The 20066-nt window shown below is 39.7% G+C and overlaps 1 protein-coding gene across 2 annotated transcripts in view; it reads left to right on the top strand.

Moving 5' to 3' along the window:
- TAOK1 (TAO kinase 1) overlaps positions 1–20066 on the top strand; it is a 141732-nt gene that overhangs the window by 105669 nt on the left and 15997 nt on the right. For both annotated transcript variants that reach the window (XM_077480362.1, XM_077480363.1), the window contains exons 13-19: positions 2087–2290; positions 4408–4542; positions 5471–5707; positions 7046–7174; positions 9417–9620; positions 15986–16225; positions 18120–18332. In XM_077480362.1, the coding sequence (XP_077336488.1) occupies positions 2087–2290; positions 4408–4542; positions 5471–5707; positions 7046–7174; positions 9417–9620; positions 15986–16225; positions 18120–18332 (1362 nt within the window). The remainder of the gene's footprint in view (positions 1–2086; positions 2291–4407; positions 4543–5470; positions 5708–7045; positions 7175–9416; positions 9621–15985; positions 16226–18119; positions 18333–20066) is intronic.

Raw genomic sequence — 20066 nt, 5'->3', positions numbered from 1 at the left:
TGGGCACACAACCAAGACAGCTGATTGGAGGAAAGGCACCCCCCCCCCCCCACTCCAACTAGGCAGAAACTCTGAGCTGTTCTGTGAATAGTTTAGCTCTGTGCTAATCTATTTATAGTAACCTCCCAACACACAATTCAGGCTGCCTTTATCTCCTGTGATGGAGAACTTTTCAGAAGTTAGCATGCTGATAACAGAAGAACCAAGGAGAATGCCATGGGACTTGGTGCTTTGAAGCGAGATAAGAAAACACTACAGATATATGTGCCCAGCTCAAATTTCATTAATCAGATTTACATCTACTTTAAGGCATAAATTCCCTTGAGCCAAAGTCCTTTAACTTGTCCCCCATGTTTAGCCGCAAAATGTTGTCCAAGCATGCTATTGTCTTCATTTATCCTACTTAAATTTTCACCAATGCGGACTCTCAACTGTCTTAGCTTTGCCAACATAAAATTTCATTCAACGGTATTCCAGCATTTATAGTGAGTAATAGAGCAGTTGATGAAAACTTATGATTTCACAATTCTGTATTATCTGACAATCTTAAACATTTTCTATAAAAATATATATTTTATGCTTTACTTTTTTTAGAAGGTTTCGGTCAACCTCCAAAAGGTTCTTTGGGGTGTCTGAAATTTATAATAGGTTTTGTGGGCTCATAGCAATCAGTCACTTTATGGAGCACCAAGAAAGTGACATGAGGGCAAACTAAACAGTGCGCACAGGACTGTAAGCCACAACCTTATTACCAAGTGACGTAAAGAGTATCGGTTGGTAGCAGACGGATTCTGGAGTTCATAGTCCTGACCAGCAGAACCAGCAGAATCTCCACAGACTGGACAACTGGATTGGTCCTGGAAAATCTTGAGGAAAAGGCCCTGGCTGGGCAATAGCCACAGGCACACATTCTCTGGGAGCTGGGTTTTTACACTATGGGAGCTCTCTCTGTTTTATCCATATGAATTTTGGCACCTTCGTTTTACCAACTGGTATCTGCATTGAGGACATCCCGCTGAGGCTCCTGTGATGGTTCGGTCAGATCTCGGATTTATGTGCTCTTTTGATCTCGGGTAACACTGAGGTCTTAAGTTCCGATAAGCGGGCTCCCCCCTTCTCTTCCTATCGGTGGAGGTGTTTTCTTTGGATTACCTTTTACACGAAGGGATGTGGATGTCATTTTTTCTACATGAATTTATATCACTTGCTGATTAACATCCATCTTCGGGATTTAATGGGACTATTTTTTTATTTTATTTTTTGTTTCACTTTATATTGCCTTCACCTTTAATTCGAGTTTTTTTGGAGATTATTATTTCAGAAGTGTAATTTTATGAGGGCATGCATATCAATTTTGGTGTCCTTCACTTTTCTGCATTTGCAGATTTTCGATTAATTTAACCACATGAGATTTTTATGGTATAGGGGATTATTCTTGTAAAATAATTTTTTTTTATCATATGGTTTATGTGTTTAACCAAATTATTTATTTATTATCTGATATTCACATTTTATATATATTTAATCACTCACGTTATTAATTGCATATAGTTTGTATTTAGCACAAAAAATTATTTTTGGTTTTGAGCGCAGCTTTTTCTACGATTTGAGTTGCTGCTTAGAGGGAGGGTTTTTCCCAATAGTGCAGTTTACCCCCTTTTTTAAATCAGTCATTCGTGCTTTGATTCTGCTTGGTAGTTTATACTACAGTTGATATGAAGCAATATTGTGTTTTCATGTCTAATACATGTACACAATGCCTAATATGTGGTTAGAAAGCTAAATATGTATTTGTTAGTCTATTGCGCATAAAGTTAGACAGAAATCAAGGAAACCTTGAAAACTTGAATGCCTCGTGCACACTTGAGCTCAAAAACGCTGCTTTTACAGGCGTTTGATCTTTTTTTTTCTCCTCTGCCTCTAAATGTTCCTCCATGTTAGCCTGTGTGTGCATGCATACTCTTGGCATTAACAGGAGTTTAGAGGCAGAAAAAACCCCACCAAAGTCTTGTTCAGGAGAGAATACATGATGGTGTATGAGTGGTGGAAGGTTCTTTTCACAATGGTGGTTTTATTTCCTTCTTAGGAGCAAGAGCATGGAGTTGGCAGAACAGGAACTGTGAACAGCATCGGCAGTAACCAGTCTATTCCAAGCATGTCTATTAGTGCCAGTAGCCAAAGCAGTAGTGTGAATAGTCTTCCGGATGCCTCAGATGACAAGAGTGAATTGGAAATGATGGAAGGAGATCATACCGTGATGTCCAACAGCTCTGTCATCCATTTAAAACCTGTGAGTGTTTGTTGCTTGAATAAATAATTTTATGGCTTTTTTATACAGCGTGTGTGTGTGTACATACAGTAAGTATCTGTTCCGAATGTTTAAATATTACAGAAAAACAAGTATTTGCAGAATCAATATTGAAATTACCAGTATATATAATGCTGCAGGTTCTTAAACTGTAACCTGATCGTTACCACTGCTGCCCCCCTAATGTCGGGTGATATTCACCTAGCAGTAGCTGCTGGCTCACTCCAGTCCCAACGCAGGTACATCATGATGGTGGGAACTGTGCAGAGGAAGATATGCTTATTGACTTTGTATCTCCATTACAGTTCTTTTTATGACCGGTTATATTTTAAGCTGATTAGGTTTTAGGTGAGTGGGAAAAGAGGAGGTGGGTGGAGGGGTTTTTTTTTATTTTATTTTTTTTTTTTTGGTCTTTTTTTTCTGTTTTAACATATTGAAACAATGTTGGGCCAAATTTTCTTATAAATGACAAGTATTCTTTTTCCATGAACTCTAGGCTATATCCCCTGTCATTGTTTTAGTTTTGGTCCTTTTTGATCCATTTTGTATTTGTCAGCCATTCGTTTGTCTTTTCTCCATCGAAAAGATGTGAAAGTGTTAATAGCCTTTGGGAAACTTGTCAGATGTACCGTATTTATCTACGTAAAACATGTACTTTTCCCTCCTGAAAATCAGGGGGGAAATTGTGTGTGCATTTTATACGCTGATTCCTGCTGTCTCTCAGGGAAGAGGAGTGCTGAGCACGGCCGGATTATACACAGCCGCGATCTCCTGTGTACCCGGTGCTCAGTCACACACAGTCCTGCCTCCTGGCCTGGCATTGGACCACTGTTCTTTCTATCGCTGAAGGCGGGACTATGTGTGACTGATTGCCGGGTACACAGGTCATTGCAGCACTGTGCAGGCTGCATTCAGTTGCATAGGTGAGGCTGCAGATGGACACCGATCAGGCTGCATTGATGGATGGTGACCCTTTATTTTGCGTCAAAGTTCTTTATTTAAAATTTTAGTTTTTTTTCCCTGAAACTTCCCTCTTAAAATGAAGGCGTGTGTTATATGCCTGTGCATGTTGTAAGCCGATAAATACGGTATATTGAAACTGCCATTTCCAGCAGGTAGTTTTTTTTTTAAATGAATTTAAGGATAATTGCATTTAAAGGAGCATGCTTTAAGAAGGTTTTTGACTTTACATATAGATTAATCTAGGCCACACTCGAAGGTTACGCATTTCTAGAGCACTGCACATCAGAGATGCATTCTATACTGAGACGAGCTTGCTTCCAGTGCACATATAGAAATGCTATGGTCTGCAACCAGCATCTGGTTCTTGGATTCTGCAGTGTGTCACATATTTTCTCTTATATCTTCAGTTTTTTTAATAGACACCCTTTGTTACTTGTTACACCCATATTCAGGTGTAACGTGTAGCCTGCGGAAGGATCATTATTTATTTATTTATTTTTTTAAAGTTAAAAAAAACATATATTACAAATGCACCAGACCCCCGAGTCCTCATTTTGACCACTAGCTAACACAAAACGGTCCGTCCGCCCGTTTGCTTTATTCATTCACAGTACCCTGTGAATGGGAAAACTTCAAGTCCCAATAGCCTTTGTGGCTTTCGGCTTGTAGTTCTCACTGAACTACCAGAGTGATGTTGATCGCTCTTGGTAGTTCTCTGAGCTTCCTGTCAGTATAACTGCTTGCCTATATCGGAGATACGGGCAGACATATTCACAACTTTTGCATTACACCCATGATCTGCTCATCGTGGGTGCAATGCTTTACAGTTTCCTAGAAAAAACCTTAAAAAAATGCATTTTCACTTGCATATGAAAAAAAAAAAAAAAAAATATATATATATATATATATATATATATATATATATATATATATATATATATATATATATATATATATATATATATATATATATATATATATATATATATATATATTATTAATAATAATATTATTGTAAAAATGATCTTCCCCATTAATGTGTTTGACAGTATGGCAGTTTTTGTTCTGAAATCAACAAGGTAGAAATTGAATTTCCTTTTAAACTTTGTTACTCATGTTTCCTATTAAATTTGAAGGAGGAAGAAAATTACCCAGAAGAACCTGAAGCTAGAGCTCGACCATCAGAGCCGCAATCTCCTCCCCAAGTGTCCCGTCACAAGTCTCATTATCGCAACAGAGAGCACTTTGCCACTATTCGTACTGCTTCATTGGTAGGTTAATTTCTCCTATGGTATCATTGACTGATGGCATTAATAATCATTTTTTTTTTCCTTAATGAGTTACTGTGTTGCTTTGGTAAACTGTGCTACATGCGTTTCAACTTTCAAAAGCCAAGTATTCTTTTATGGGTCTTTTATGATTCTGGATCATTAAAAAAAGTCCCAAAAAAATTATTTGCAAGGTAGTATAGGAACGTGTCAGAAAATCCTTTTTATATGTGCAGTTTATGCAAACCTTGAAACATTAACTTACTGCTAATGTAAATTTGTATGCTTTGGACATGTTTTCTTAAACTAAACACCAGCCAGAACATTTTCTAGTTTTGGAGTTAGAACCTCTGTCAGGTTTCATTGCTCTGTGTCCACACTGTGGATGTTACTTTCACTTCCTTTCCTGGAGAATGGGGGGGGGTATCTCACCTTTTGACAGTTGTCACTGGAACATGTATCTATCATGAAACGGTCCCCTTACAAAACGCAAGAATTCTTTTTTCTAAATGGAATAAAGAAAAAAATGTAAACCCAACATAGGTTCTAACGGTTCCTCACTTTGTCCAAAACTAGAATATATATAGAAAATGTTAAATGCATCGCATGTTGTCGTTGGACCCTGTTAAGGCATATGATTTGTGTATGGTCACCCTGACATCTTTTTGCTTGATAAAGACCTTGCTGTATTCACTTGACTAGTAAGATGCAAAACTGTTTCATAGATTTGGGGTTGAGGGAATTCTACAGAAATCATTCTACTGTCTGTCGTTTCTATTTTGGCATTGTGCTTTATAGCAATGCCCATACTATATACCCATGGCATCAGTCAAGCAGTCTTTAAAAAATGCAGCAATTATACTAACTATATTTTAAAATAAATCCAGTTCAAAAGTATATTCCAAATGTTGATCCATTCTGTCTTTTTCAGGTGACGAGGCAAATCCAGGAACATGAGCAAGACTCAGAGCTGCGAGAACAGATGTCTGGATACAAGCGCATGAGGCGGCAGCATCAAAAGCAACTGATGGCACTAGAGAACAAGCTAAAGGCTGAGATGGACGAACATCGGCTCCGACTAGACAAAGATCTCGAAACCCAACGTAACAACTTTGCAGCAGAAATGGAAAAACTCATTAAAAAACACCAAGCAGCCATGGACAAAGAGGTGAACTAATGGGGTCTAAACATAAAGCAGTGCTAACCACAAAAGCAAACACTTATTATATTACAACTTACCATTTCTTAGATATGATGGCTGCATTCATTTTCTTCTATTGTCACCTGGTGATCCAGTCAGTACCATTTAACACTGACATGGGTGCCTACTCGGACCAGCTTATTTAATTATGGAAAATCTTTATCACAAAAGGGAAGAAAAATGTTTGCTGTAGCTGATTATAAATTATTAGCTTGGATTTAGCAGAATTAGCAGATTTAGAACCACTAACAAACTAAAGCCAAATTTCAGCTCGCACTTTATAAGGAACGACAGCAGTTTTTCTTTTTAGGATAAATGTTTTGCTTGAATAAATAAGATGATCAATTGAATCACACCTGCCAGTGTTAAGTGGTTTGTCTCATCCATGTAAACTGATGCATTCTGCTGGAGAGGGCTGTGAATAACAGACTTGGTGGCTGGATTACCTGGTGAAAATAGAAGAAAGAAGGCCTAAAAAGCGAAACTATACAGCCATCACATTTAGGAATTGGTATGCTGTAATATAATGTTTGCTTTTGTGTTTAATGATGTTTTAAGACCATGTAATTTAAATTTAATTTCCCACTTTCCCTCAGTTTTTTTTATTTATTCCAAGACCATAGAACGCAAATGAGATATATAATAAGTCGGTTTTAATTATGGTAAACATAATCTCCCAGCCCCCTTCCTTAGCATGTCACATTAGGGAAAACTAAGTAGGAATTCCCTCAGGAACCCAGATAAAGTAGATAATATTGCAGTTTAGCTGCAGAAGTGCAAATATGCTTTTTAGTGTAAGGCATTAAAGAGAAAGTAAACCCTGAATGGTGGTTATTCCTCTTTTGCTCCCTGCAAAGCCTGCAAATTAAAAGCATAATGGTCTAGTATGCATTGCATACTAGCCCATTATGTGAAACTTGCCTGCAAACAAATCCATCACTGTCCCCTGTGCAGGCTGCATCCATCTTCGCCCCCTCTTCCTTCCGGGGGCCGTGGACTCCAGCTCTGTGACTGGCCGGAGCCGCGTGAGGTCACTCCCATGAATGCACATGGGAGCCTTCGGTGACAGCACATTCTGGGGACGAAACGGCACGGAAGTCCTTATTCTAGGCTTAACGATAGTTAAGTCACTTTAAAGCCACTATTAGTACTATTGTACATATGATTGTCTATTGACCAGTGTTACTTTTTTTTCTGAGTTGTGATAATGCCGAATTAATGTATGAAACCTCAAACATTACAATGTTCCTACATATGTCAAACTTTAAAACACTATTTGATTTAATGTATTTATTTTTGTAACAGTTAAAGCTGATGGCTAATGAAGAAAAGAAGTTCCAACAGCACATTCAGGCTCAACAGAAGAAAGAGCTGAATAGCTTCTTAGAGTCACAGAAACGTGAATATAAGTTGCGCAAAGAACAGCTAAAAGAGGTATGCTTTACATCATTGGTGGTCACTGTACTACATATAGGAGACCTTCATGGCAATACTTGATGTCATTAAAGGGCCACATATAATAATCAGCACATGAAATGTTAGTCAGATACTGCAGACATGCTATAAAAAAGAATCAGAGACTGTTAAGATGCTTTTCTTTTTAAAGAGACATCAGGGGTCTTATGAGATTGCATTCTGTTTTTTTCCTCGGCCATAGCGGCTGTGCAAAGTGATAGCTGGACTCCGAAGTGATGCTTTGTACAGACACCTGACATTTCCACGTATCCCCTCATACATGAGGGTTCTAAAAGACACCCAAATTCTCAATTAAGGGAACCTATCACAACAAAATATTATCACATATGTGACTTTTGGTCCCCAATGTAATTTAAAAAAAGTTTAGTGGAAATAATAGTACTTGCACCCAAGCACTTAAACCTTTCCTCCCCTCGAAAATAATTTGTGCCTATCCACACATATGAACGTAAACACAAACGTCGGGGACACCTATGTATGGTTAGCCCTATACTGATGACATCCCAGGGGCTTTTAAAGTGTTGCCCATGGAAAATTTAGAGGACGGACTTTCACAGGCACACACAATTTTAAGCCTTGAGATGTTGTGTTATCTGTTTACCTAATGTAACCTCTTCTTTTATATTTTACCAAAAAATGTAAGTAAAATGTTTGTGTCCCACACAATTAACTTATGTGTATTATTAACTAAAATGTTTAACTTGATGAACCGTTGAAATCATGTGACCTAAAACATTGACGTTACCACCATTTTTTTTTTTCGATCCAGGTCTCTGCTTTCAGAAAGTATATATTATTTGGGAGGCTTTAAAGTGGTAGTAAACCCAAAATTTTGTCTTTGCATATCATTTATTCGTTTTTTGTTAAGAATGAATTGCCATGAGTCATTTTTACTGTACCTGCCTCCTGTCCGTGTTATCGATATTTTCTCAAGTCATTACATATACCGCACACGCGCCGTATCCTCATTCATTCCGGCAAGCCGAGACCCTGCCGGGAAGATTCAGTGTCCATGTTTGGGCTGGGTCTTTTTCCTGTTTTAGACATCAGCCCCGACATCCCGCAATGCTTAATCAGAATTCCTGCACAGCGTGCTCCAGGAGGTATGGTCACTCCTTTCTGAAGCACACTGTTATTAGTTTCTATTTGTTTCCATAGTAACCGGAAACTAAGAAGAGGCTTGAATATCTTTACTAGTGCGAATGAGCGTGATTATAGAGACAAGACGTTCTGTGGGCAGAAATACAGAGCAATTCAGACATGGAAGACCACAGTGAAGATTGCGCCTGCGAATATGCTGAAATAATCTTTTGGATGATTAAGAAAATAAGCATTAAATATAATAAAAAAAAAAAAAAATAATATATATATATATATATATATATATATATATATATATATATATATATATATATAATATAATGAATGTAGTATTGATGTGGGTGGGTTTACTACCGCTTTAAGTAATCTTTAGACCTAAAGCAGAGCTTCACCCAAAACGCTTCCTCCTCTGCCATATTTGTAGCATTTTTTGGAGGGGATGTGGGTACCTAGTTGTTACAGGTACCCGCTACCCACTTCAGCTTGGATCGTCTAGGTGGTCCCAGAGGAGGTTCTCCAACAAACTTCCACACACCCCACCCACATACCCGCAGTTTTCTGTGAGACGTCACAGGTCCACGAAGGCTATGGGGCTATTCACAAAGCTTGTGCACATTGGGCAGCCAGCTGTTCAGCTGCAGGGAGTCGTGGGCAGGCGGCTGTAAAGCTGCATTGAGCCACAGCTGGCTAGCCACAGTAAACATGCAGAGGACCCAAAGACAGATAAGGAACCGGGCTGGGTGAGGACAGCACTGGATCCTTGGACAGGTGAGTATTTATGAAGTCAGCAGATGCTGCTTTTGTAGCTACTGAAATTAATGTGTGCAAAAAAGAAGCAAAATAGGTTCTGGTAGTGGAAGGGTTAAAGAGAAGGTCTCTCTCGATGATATATTTTTTCTGAGCACCAATATGAAAAAGTACAGAAGGTGGAAGATGACTTTTTAGCAGGAAACAAAATGTGTTAGAGATCATCTAGTTTAATAACTATGAAAAGATGAGGATGTGTATGTACGAAGTGATGAGCACGGAAATATTGTTGAAAATAAACATAAACTCATTGTATTGTGTGGTTATGATGGCTGACAAGTTTTCTCACCAGGAGCTGAATGAAAACCAGAGCACTCCAAAGAAAGAGAAACAGGAATGGCTATCAAAGCAGAAGGAAAATTTCCAGCATTTCCAAGCGGAGGAAGAAGCCAATCTTCTCCGACGTCAGAGGCAGTACCTAGAGCTGGAGTGCCGTCGGTTCAAGAGGCGGATGCTGCTTAGTAGACATAATCTTGAACAGGATCTAGTTAGAGAGGTAGGTTGCTGTTTTGAGCAGAACTCCAGGGACATTTGGCTAAAACAGTTTAATGCATTTTATAATGTTGATCATATAACTGCCTGTTTCCTATAATTTCTGCAAGTAATCATGCTCTGTTGTAGTTTACACTGCTGCAAATGTCATTGGGCCCTGGGACTTTTTGTGGTTTTTATTAGGCAGTTAGCAGGAGAAGCAGTACATACAGTTTCATATAGGAATGCAATTCATTAATTCATAGTATAGTGGGGAGTTGCCACCCAAAACTGCAATAGTAAGTAGCAGTGATGCCTCATGGCTATGCAGTACGGAAAAATTATAGGAATCACAAGGATAGCTGAACAGATTTATAAATAGTTTAGTAGGTATAAGAGTTCATATAGGTAATTTTACTCCAGCGTTTAGTAAAGTAAATAACAGTTTCTAACAAGAATGTAACTGAAATAAAATCTGTCAATATATTAAAATCTATTGGAAGACTTGATACATTTTTAACAAGCCAGTATTAGAATGGGACCAAAATTTATATTGAAATATATCAAGAATGCAGCACAGCAAAAGTAAAATTCTTGCTGATCTTAACCACTTCAGCCCCGGAAGATTTGGCTGCTAAATGACTGTGCCATTTTTTGCGATATGGCACTGTTTCGCTTTAACTGACAATTGCGAGGTCGTGCGCCTCTGTATCCAAACAAAATTGACGTCCTTTTTTTTTTCCCCACAAATGGAGCTTTCTTTTGGTGGTATTTGATCTAGAGGAAATGACAGATGGTGGTTCCTAGCTATTAGGAACTCATGATCTGTCACTCCCCACAGAATAGGGATTTGTGTGTTTATATACACACACACACACGTCCTTGTTCTGCCTCTCGTGCTTGCGATCGTTTGTGGCCGGTGTTCATTACGACCGTCGGCCATGAGCATCGGCACCCCCGCAGTGCAGTGTGCGCGCACGCCTGCTATCCTGATCCCGCGTATAGCTATGACAGCTCGCGAGATCGTGCCAACCTGCCGCAGTAAAATGATGGCGGCTGGTCGGCAAGCGGTTAAAGCCGATTTCCATTTTTTATTTGGTCCTGCCCAGACCAATTTTCAGCTTTCAGCGCTGATGCACTTTGAATGACCATTGTGCGGCCATAGAACACTGTACCCAAATGAAATTTTTATCATTTTTTTCCCACAAATAGAGCTTTCTTTTGGTGGTATTTAATTACAGCTGGGAGTTTTATTTTTTGCTAAACAAACAAAAAAAGATGCAAAATAAAAAAATCATGTTTCATAGTTTGTTATAAAATTTTGCAAACAGGTCATTTTTCTCCTTCATTGAAATGCGCTGATGAGGTGGCACTGGTGGGCGGCACTGGTGGGCACAGATAAGGCGGCACTGGTGGGCAAAGATGGGCACAGATAAGATGGCACTGATGGGTGGCACTAAGGGGCACTGATAGGTACCACTGATAGATGGAACTGATGGGCACTGGTAGATGACAATTATGGGCACGGATATGTGGCACTGGGGTGCAGCACTGTTGTTGAGGCAGATTGTGGTCACTGATGGGTGGCACTGATGGGTGCCGGTGATCGGCTTTTTTTTTTTTTGCCGATTACTGGCTGTGTCACATGATCAGCTGTCATTGGCTGACAGCTGATCACGTGGCAAGGGGTCGATCCGTGATCAGGCGAGTCTCATAGACTCGCTGATCACAGAGCGCGCCGCGCGCGCCCCTCAGGGGGCGCGCAGGCCGCTCGTGCACGGGACGACGTCAATAGATGTCGTCTCGGCAAAGCAGGTCCGCGCTGTAGCCCTCATTCGGCTATAGCGCGGATCTCTAGTGGTTAAATAGTTTTGAGTTAGCTGGTACAAATAATCTATTTACTTCACTAACAGTTACAGCACCTGTGTTTGCTGTATAAAACTATGTAGCCTCAGCTACGCACAGTATACAGCATTGTGTCCCAGCAGCAAGATGAGAACTTCCCATCCTGCACACAGAATAAATTGAGTCTGGCTAAACACTACTCAGCAATTCAGAGGAAGCTTTGGATTCTATGAATGGTTCCAAAGCTTTCTCTTATTGGCTGAGGTGGAGAGGCAGGCTTATGGTAAAGCTTTGTATTCATTCTTGGAATACAAAGCTTCCTCTGGATCACTGAATAGCATTCAGCGTGACTCAATTTGTTCTTGCAGCAAGATGGGAAGTTCTCATCCCACTGCCGAAACACAGAGCTGTATACTGTATGTAGCTAACGCTACATATAGTTTTATACAGGTCACACAGTCACTGCAACGTTTACTAAAGTAAATAGTTTGGACCAGCTTGGTCCAAACTGTCTATTTAGCCACTTCAATTTTCAGCTTACAGCACTCTCACACTTTGAATGACAATTGCGTGGTCCTGCAGCACTATACCCAAACTAAATTTATATAGTTTTGTTCACACAACTAGAGCTTTCTTTTTGGTGGAGATATTTAATCAACACCGGAGTTTTATTTTTTGATAAACGAAATTACTGAAAATTTTAAAGGGGAAAAAAAAAGTTTTTCCTAAAATAATTCTTTAACATTTTATAAATAATAATTTTTTACCAAAAAGTATTCTGCTACATTTCTTTGGTGAAAATAACCAAAATCAGTGTATATTTGGTCTGTAGTAAAGTTCTACAGTACACAAACTATGGTATATATCTGAAAATGAGTCAGTACTGATGGCTGATTTCATTTCTTGAGTCCCAAAAATGTCAGGATCATACAGTTTATTTTTTTTACATACTGTAATGCTATCTCAGTGGACTATAAAATGCCTCCCCCTGCCATGGAGAGGAGAAGGTGGTGTTATGTAGGCCTAACGCATTCTTATATATTCTTAACACTCCTGGTCTTAGAAATTTTCTACTAAATTGCCATCTGAATGCCCTTTTTTTTTTCTCCTCATTTTTTCTATGCGGTCACCTGACTGCAGAGCGCCAGCTCTGTCCCCTTCCTTCTTTTAATGTTGCAGCTGGTGGGTGTGAATTCTCTGACAGCAGCCTGGGACTACTGACTTCCAAGAGTGACGTGATTGCACTATGGGGTTCAACAGCATTGTCTGCCAGCAGAGACATCCTTCCCAACTGAAGCATTGTGCCTATGTGACTGCATAGAAAAACTGTATTTAGATGGCGTTTTAGTAGTATGTCTGTAGAGATTATCAAAGCTATGGACAAGCAACATTTAATTGGTTTGTTATGCAGTCTTTCCTTCCTTTAACTCCAAAAAACATTCCCCTCTGGTTGATCAATGTACATGCAAGGATTTTAACAAACTTTGTTGCAGATTCCTACATTTTGCTGTTCTGAAGAAATAGCTGTTTGTCTGTGTCCATGTGCTAACTGAATCTGTGAGTGACTTTTTATTTATCAATCGGCTGTTGCACCTGCAGGGCAGTAATGAAGAAAGTGGTGGGGTCTGCATCCCTTTAGACGTGTTTTCCCTTTTGGAGTATCTCACCAAAAATTACATTACATCGAGTAAGAGAGGGTTATAACCCCTGTTAATTATTTTGCCATCTGTTTCATAGCCTACACAGAAAGTGAAGGGAAGTCCCTGCAGATGCAGAGAATCCCTTGGGGACCGACCCCCAAGACACCAGAACTAGTGTCTTTATTGGAAGATTTCCCCTCTATTACTTTTCTGGGCACAACCCAAATTTTGGTATTTTCTTTTATTTTTGCTTTCAATAATTGTAAACTGAATGAATAGAGAGGATGAATCTCACTAACGGCATGGCAGACAGCAGTAAAAATTGACAGGGGTTCTAATCCATCTCCACCCTTTCCAAAACTAAAGTAAAAGTTTTTTGCCTTTAGTTATACTTGAATGCAGACTTCTGAGAAAATTACTCAGCCAATCACACAAACAGGAAATTACATTTGGGGGGGGGGGGGGGGGGTTCTGTATACCATCAATGTAGAGAACGCCTCCAGGTTGCCGTATTGCATTGCTTTTTACAGAAAATTACAGAGCTGCAGATTGAAAAGGATTTTTAATAACATCCAATTACATTATGACTTGTGTCGCTATTTACTCCAGATTTTTGCTAATTTTTTTCTCATGAAAGTCAAGTTACCCTTTAACCACTTCGTGCCCGGCCTATAGCCGAAAGACGGCTATAGAGCGGACGCTAACTGCCGGGATGCCGTCCCTGGATGTCGTCCTGTTTACTTCCCCTCTGTGCGCCGCCGCGGGCACGCATCGGGAAAGTTCCGTGCTGGCCGTGTCCCGCCTAAAACAGCCAGTCACAGATCGCTGTAAACGGCTAATCACAGCAGCCATTTACAGTGTGATTGGCGTGCCCAATGAGAGATGATCTCATATGTAAATATATGAGATCATCTCTCATCGCCGCTCTCCTCCTTACACCAACAGTGTGTGAGGAGGGAGAGATGAACCGCTGTGAGATCTCACAGCGGTTAGTGTAAATAAAGGAAAATGCCCACCTGTCCCCACTGACACCTGTCCTCACATAGTGCCACGTGTCATCAGTGCCACATAGTGCCACCTGGCATCAGTGCCATCTCTCATCAGTGCCATATATTAGTGCCATGTGCCATCTGTTATCAGTGTCACGTGTCATCAGTGCCATGTATTAGTGCCACCTGTCATCAGTGCCACATATTGGTGCCATCTGTCAGTGTCATGTATCAGTGTCATGTATCAGTGCCATGTATCAGTGCCATCTGTCATCAGTGCCACGTCGGTGTCGCGTGTCATTGTTCTGGTGCTCCAAGGCCTTCAAAAGTGTAATAGGTAGTCAACAAGTTAGATGTGTAATTTATGCTCCTAGAACATGTGACGGTGCTCCCTGCATGTTGGGCCTCTCTATGTGGTCAGGCTGTGGAAAACCCACACATGTATCGTAATACTCAGGAGGAGTAGCAAAATTTATTTTGGGGCATTATTTGTGGTATACACATGCCATGTGAGAGAAATAACCTATTACAATGACAATTTTGTGGAAAAAGAATTGTGGGAAAAAATTACAACATCAAAAAGCTCACCATGCCTCTTACTAAATACCTTGGAATGTCTACTTTAAAAAAGGGGTCATTTGGGGGGTATTTGTACTTTCCTGGCTTGTTCGGGTCACAAGAAATGAGACCACCAGTACATCAGATGTGATCAATTTTGTGCGATTCGCACCACAGCTTGTGGACTCTCTAACTTTCACAAAGACCAAATAATATCCACTCATTTGGGTTATTTTTACCAATGATATGTAGCAGTATAAATTGTGGCCAAAATTTATGAAGAAAAATTAATAATTTGAAATTTTTTATCACAGAAACAAAGAAAAATGCGTATTTTTTCAAAATTTTCGGTCTTTTTTCATTTATAGCACAAAAAATAAAAATCCTAGAGGTGATCAAATAACACCAAAACAAAGCTCTATTTGTGGGGGGGAAAAAAGGGCAAAAAAATAAAAAAATAAATTAATTTGGCTACAGTGTTACATGACTGAGTAATTGTCAATCAAAGTGTGAGAGCACCGAAAGCTGAAAATTGGTCTGGGCAGGAAGGGTGTTTAAGTGCCCAGTAAGCAAGTGGTTAAGATATTGTACACAATGGGCTTTTATGTAGATGAGCTGGGAGTACAGAAAGTTTTTACAAGCATTTTCAAAACTTTCATTAAAGCTTAACTAACAAATACATTTTTTTTGCCAACCAAGTCAAACAAAATGCAGCTGTAGTAGCAAGTCCTGTTCATTATTCTGAAGGGTTCCAAAATGAGGGGTTGGTGTGGGCAGAACAGACCTATTAAACAGTTCCATATCAATCCACGCACACTTTTTCATTGATGTATGCATAGGTAATATAGTGTAATTATATAATGAGGTTTAATTAAAGTGGTTGTAACCCCTTACATATACCTAGTGAAGTGACTGGCCTCAGGTGATACCCAGAGTTGAAACAAATCCACCTACCTAATTTTTATCTGCAGCCCTCTCTCTTTTCTACAATTGTTCATAGTGCTAAATTATAAATCTTTCTGAGAGTTCAGAAAAAGGGGGTGGGGAGCTATAGTCACACTCCGCCAAGCTCAGTGAGGAGAGCTAATTGGAGGGAAGAGACATACCCCCCCCCCCCACAGGAACAGAGAGGAGGCTCTCGATCAGCTGGAGGTCCCTCCTCATCACCTTTTTTTTTTTTTTCTCCTAGTATCAGGAAAACTTGTCTTAAGTGTTTCGTGCTGAAAGCAGTGGACAGAAATGACACTTAGTGCTCTGGATTGAAACAAGTACACAGTATAGAGGGATATGCTTTGTTCATATTTCATGTCTGAGGTTTACAGCCACGTTAAGGCAATGTTTTTTGGTCTATTTAATAGGAACTGAACAAGAGGCAGACACAAAAGGATTTGGAGCACGCCATGCTACTACGGCAACATGAATCCATGCAGGAACTAGAATTTCGGCATCTCAATACTATACAGAGAATGCGTTGTGAGCTTATTAAGTTACAACACCAAACTGAACTCACAAACCAGCTGGAATACAACAAAAGACGTGAGCGAGAACTGAGGCGCAAACATGTTATGGAAGTCCGGCAGCAACCCAAGAGTCTAAAGGTAACTTTTAGGTTGACACAGTTAAGGCAGGGCTACATGGCCATTTTGTAATCATACTACTTACATATTCAAAATGGCAGATTGTACCTGTGTGTACTGCAGCTGGTGTGTACTACATGACTGAAAAAGGTCTGCTGCCAATCAGCAAATAGCTGAGAGCGCTGACCCGGAGTGTGGGGGGCGGGGGTGGGATGTGTCCCCCTGTCAGAACACAATAGAACAGCAAGGGAGATCGCTGTACTAACATCTGATTGTTAGTACATCAGCTCTAACCTGAGCTGTCCTTTTTATGTTATTCTTTCATTCAGCCCGCTGGGTTGAACTAAAAAAAAAACTTGTAGTGTGTACTAGGCTTAAACATCTCCAGTGGTGCCAATTTTAAAATGTCTTTATTTGTGCTTGCATATCAATTCATTGTTGACTTTGTTCTTCCAAATGGCCTAAAAACATGTATCAGTGGAAACAAATGCCCTTTTTGCTGGGTATTACAGCTATGTATTAGTATGTGCTTAGAGGAAGTCTAATTTGCCATGTTCCTTCTTTTATTTGAAGCTGAGCTGTTGAGTCCAAGTGTTAAGTGGCTGGCTTCCTTTTGTACAAAGGACTGACTGTTTGTTTTTCTTTTTGTTTTTATATATATATATATATATATATATATATATATATATATATATATATATATATATATATATATATATATATATATATATATATATAATTTTTTTTTTTTTTTTTACACTAGTTGATTGGTTGCCAAAAAATAATTAAGATTTAATCCCAAATATATATTTGGATAACAATTTAAATCCGTTTATTGATCTATATTTTTACTTTGTATTCCAATCATGTGACCAGCAGCAGATGACTAGAAGCTCCTCCTGCTTATGTTTCCCTGCAGACAGGTTGGGAAAGATCTGGGTCATGTGATAGCTGTATATTGATTAGGTAAAGGTACTTGCCCTTAATGACCAGGCCACTTTTTGCGATACAGCACTGTTACTTTAACTGACAATTGTGCAGTTGTGCAACGTTGTACCCAAGCAAAATTGACATCCTTTTTTTTTTTCACACAAATGGAACTTTCTTTTAGTGCTATTTGATCACCTCTGCGGTTTTTATTATCTGCACTATAAACAAAAAAAGACCGCCAATTTTGAAAAAAAAACTATATTTTTTACTTTGTTATAATATCCAAAAAAAATATATATAATATAATATATATATAAATGTATTCATCAGTTTAGGCCAATATGTATTTTTCTACATATTTTTGTTAACAAATCCCAATAAGTGTATATTGATTAGCTAGATTTATGGCTTTTTTTTCGGGACTGCGACATTGTGGCGGACAGATCAGACACCTAGCTGACTTTTTTGGGAACCAGTGACATTACAGTGATCATTGCTAAAAATATGCACTGACATTATACTAATGACACTGGCAAGGAATGGGTTAACAGGAGCAATCAAGAGGTTAACTGTGTTTTCTGTTTTATAGCTGTATGGGGTACTGTGTGACTGGGGAAACACACAGATCCATCTTCGTGCTTAGTAGGAAGACAGATCTCTGTGTCATCCCCTGACAGAACAGGGACCTGCCTTGTTTACCTCGGCAGATCCCCATTCTGTCTCTGCGGGGAATGACCGCTGATTGGCCAGCGGGGGAACCAATCTCACAGTGCGCTTGCCCGCGAAAGTTAGTGCACAAATTGCTGTGGCCACCTCTCTGCAGTACATCTGCAGCGCGTGGTCAGCAAGAGGTTAATTAAATAATTAGAGTGACATCATCCACATACAGAAAGAGAAGGGATAATAATAATAAGATATCTTTTCTGTTAAGTATTTTTTTTTCCTGTATAGGTTTAACTTATTCTTTCTTTAAATGTGTGTTCAGTCTAAAGAGTTGCAGATAAAGAAGCAGTTCCAGGACACTTGCAAGATCCAGACACGGCAGTATAAAGCGTTACGGAACCACCTCTTGGAAACTACACCAAAGAACGAACACAAAGCTGTTCTGAAGCGGCTGAAAGAAGAACAGACTCGCAAACTGGCTATACTAGCTGAGCAGTATGACCATAGCATTAATGAAATGTTGTCCACACAAGCAGTAAGTGTGAAGAGTTTCTTGCAGCTCAAGAAACTAAAGGGTGAATGTTGAGGCTTCAGAGAGTAAAGGGTGAATGTTACATGTCGCTGTGTTTTGTATTTCTTGCAAAATCCTTTAAATATTTGCAAGGTTTTTTTCACGTGCCACTTAATATGGCACTAAATTCCCATGACGTGCTGTGCTGCTCTTCCATCATTGCTTAAAGAAGGCTGACTCTGTTCTGGGTCACTACATTTTGTTGTTTTTTATTTTATTATTTACTTATGTGTTGTACATATGGAACTTGATCGAGGTAAATTGCCCATGCTCTGTAAAGGACCCACAATTGACAATAGCACATGCCCTGTCTCTGCCCAAGATTTCATCCCTGACCCTGCCTCAGCTGTGTATAGGGAATTCATTAGCACAGATTAATGAGATGATTGCGTTTTGTAAAAAAAAAAAAGAAAAAAAAGACCTTTTGGCATATCATCCCTGATTTAAAGTGGTTGTAAACCCTTACAAACCACTTTGACCTACAGGTAAGCCTAGATTAAGGCTTACCTGTAGGTCCAAGCAATATCTCCTAAACCTATATGGTTTAGGAGATATTTGCCCGAAAATGGGCACCGCTGTCTACGGCGCATGCGCCGTAGACAGTGGCGCGCAGGCGCACTAAATGCGGCAGTTCCAAGAATGGAGCTGCCGCATTTGTCGACTCCCGTGCGCATGCGCGGGAGTGACGTCATCGCGGCTTCGCCGAATGACAGAGGCGGAGCTGTGAGACGCGACTCCCGTGCGCATGCGCGGGAGTGAGGTCATCGCGGCTTCGCCGCTGTCATTCGGCGGAGCTGCGAGACGCCACCAGCAAGATGGATGCGGCGGACTACAGGGGACAGCGGCGACTTCGCTGGCTCCTGTGTCAGGTAAATGACACATAATGGGCTACTATGCGATGCATAGTAGTCCATTATTCTTTACCTTTGCAGGGAAAAAAAGAGGAAGTAAACTCATCAGGGTTTACTTCCTCTTTAAAAGCAGTTTACCAATTCCACTTGTGTCAGTGTCTGGGCATCCTCTATTGCGCACAGGAACCTATCAGGACTTTGATATGCATACCCCACACATTTTTAATTACTAGATTACATTGATAATGTGATCCATGGGTGGGCTCTAGAAACAGAGATGTTCCACATTGACACTTTACAATGTATGGAAAAAGTAGTTTGAAATGAAAGAGCAGCTGCAGAATGCCTATTGCCATTGCCACGTCATTTACAACTGACTTGTCTTGTATTTTTAAAAGTCAACATAAACTGGGATAGTCTCCAACTAGTTTGACTGTAATGTTTAAGCCTCCCATCACATTTTATGTTTAGATGCTTGATTCAACGTTTAGGCACTTATGCGTTATGTATTCTCAGATACATACAGAAGCCGAATTTTGATGAGATTGTAGAAATTGGATAGGAAGATAAAATAAGGTCCAGCACAGTCCCCTTAAAGGATTTTTATCCTGAAAACAGTGATGTTGAAAACCATAGTGTCCATTTAGACATCCTTTTTGTTCTGCTGGGGTTTTTTTTTTTTTTTTTCTCTTCTCTTTTTGTTTACCATCACTGGTGACTTTGTCATGTTAGACAGAGTTCCCATGTGCATCAGTGATGCATTGAGGCAATCACTAGACACAAGACCCCTTTCACACTGAGGAGTTTTTCAGGCTCTTTTGGGCTAAAAATAGCACCTGTAAAGTGC

The sequence above is a fragment of the Lithobates pipiens genome, unplaced genomic scaffold (assembly GCF_037356315.1).
Source record: "Lithobates pipiens isolate NorthernLeopardFrog02 unplaced genomic scaffold, aLitPip1_a1.2 Scaffold_16, whole genome shotgun sequence".
NCBI classification, from domain to species: Eukaryota; Metazoa; Chordata; class Amphibia; order Anura; family Ranidae; genus Lithobates; species Lithobates pipiens.
The sequence above is the reverse complement of the archived record's forward strand: the minus strand, read 5'-3'. Positions and strand labels throughout refer to the sequence as shown.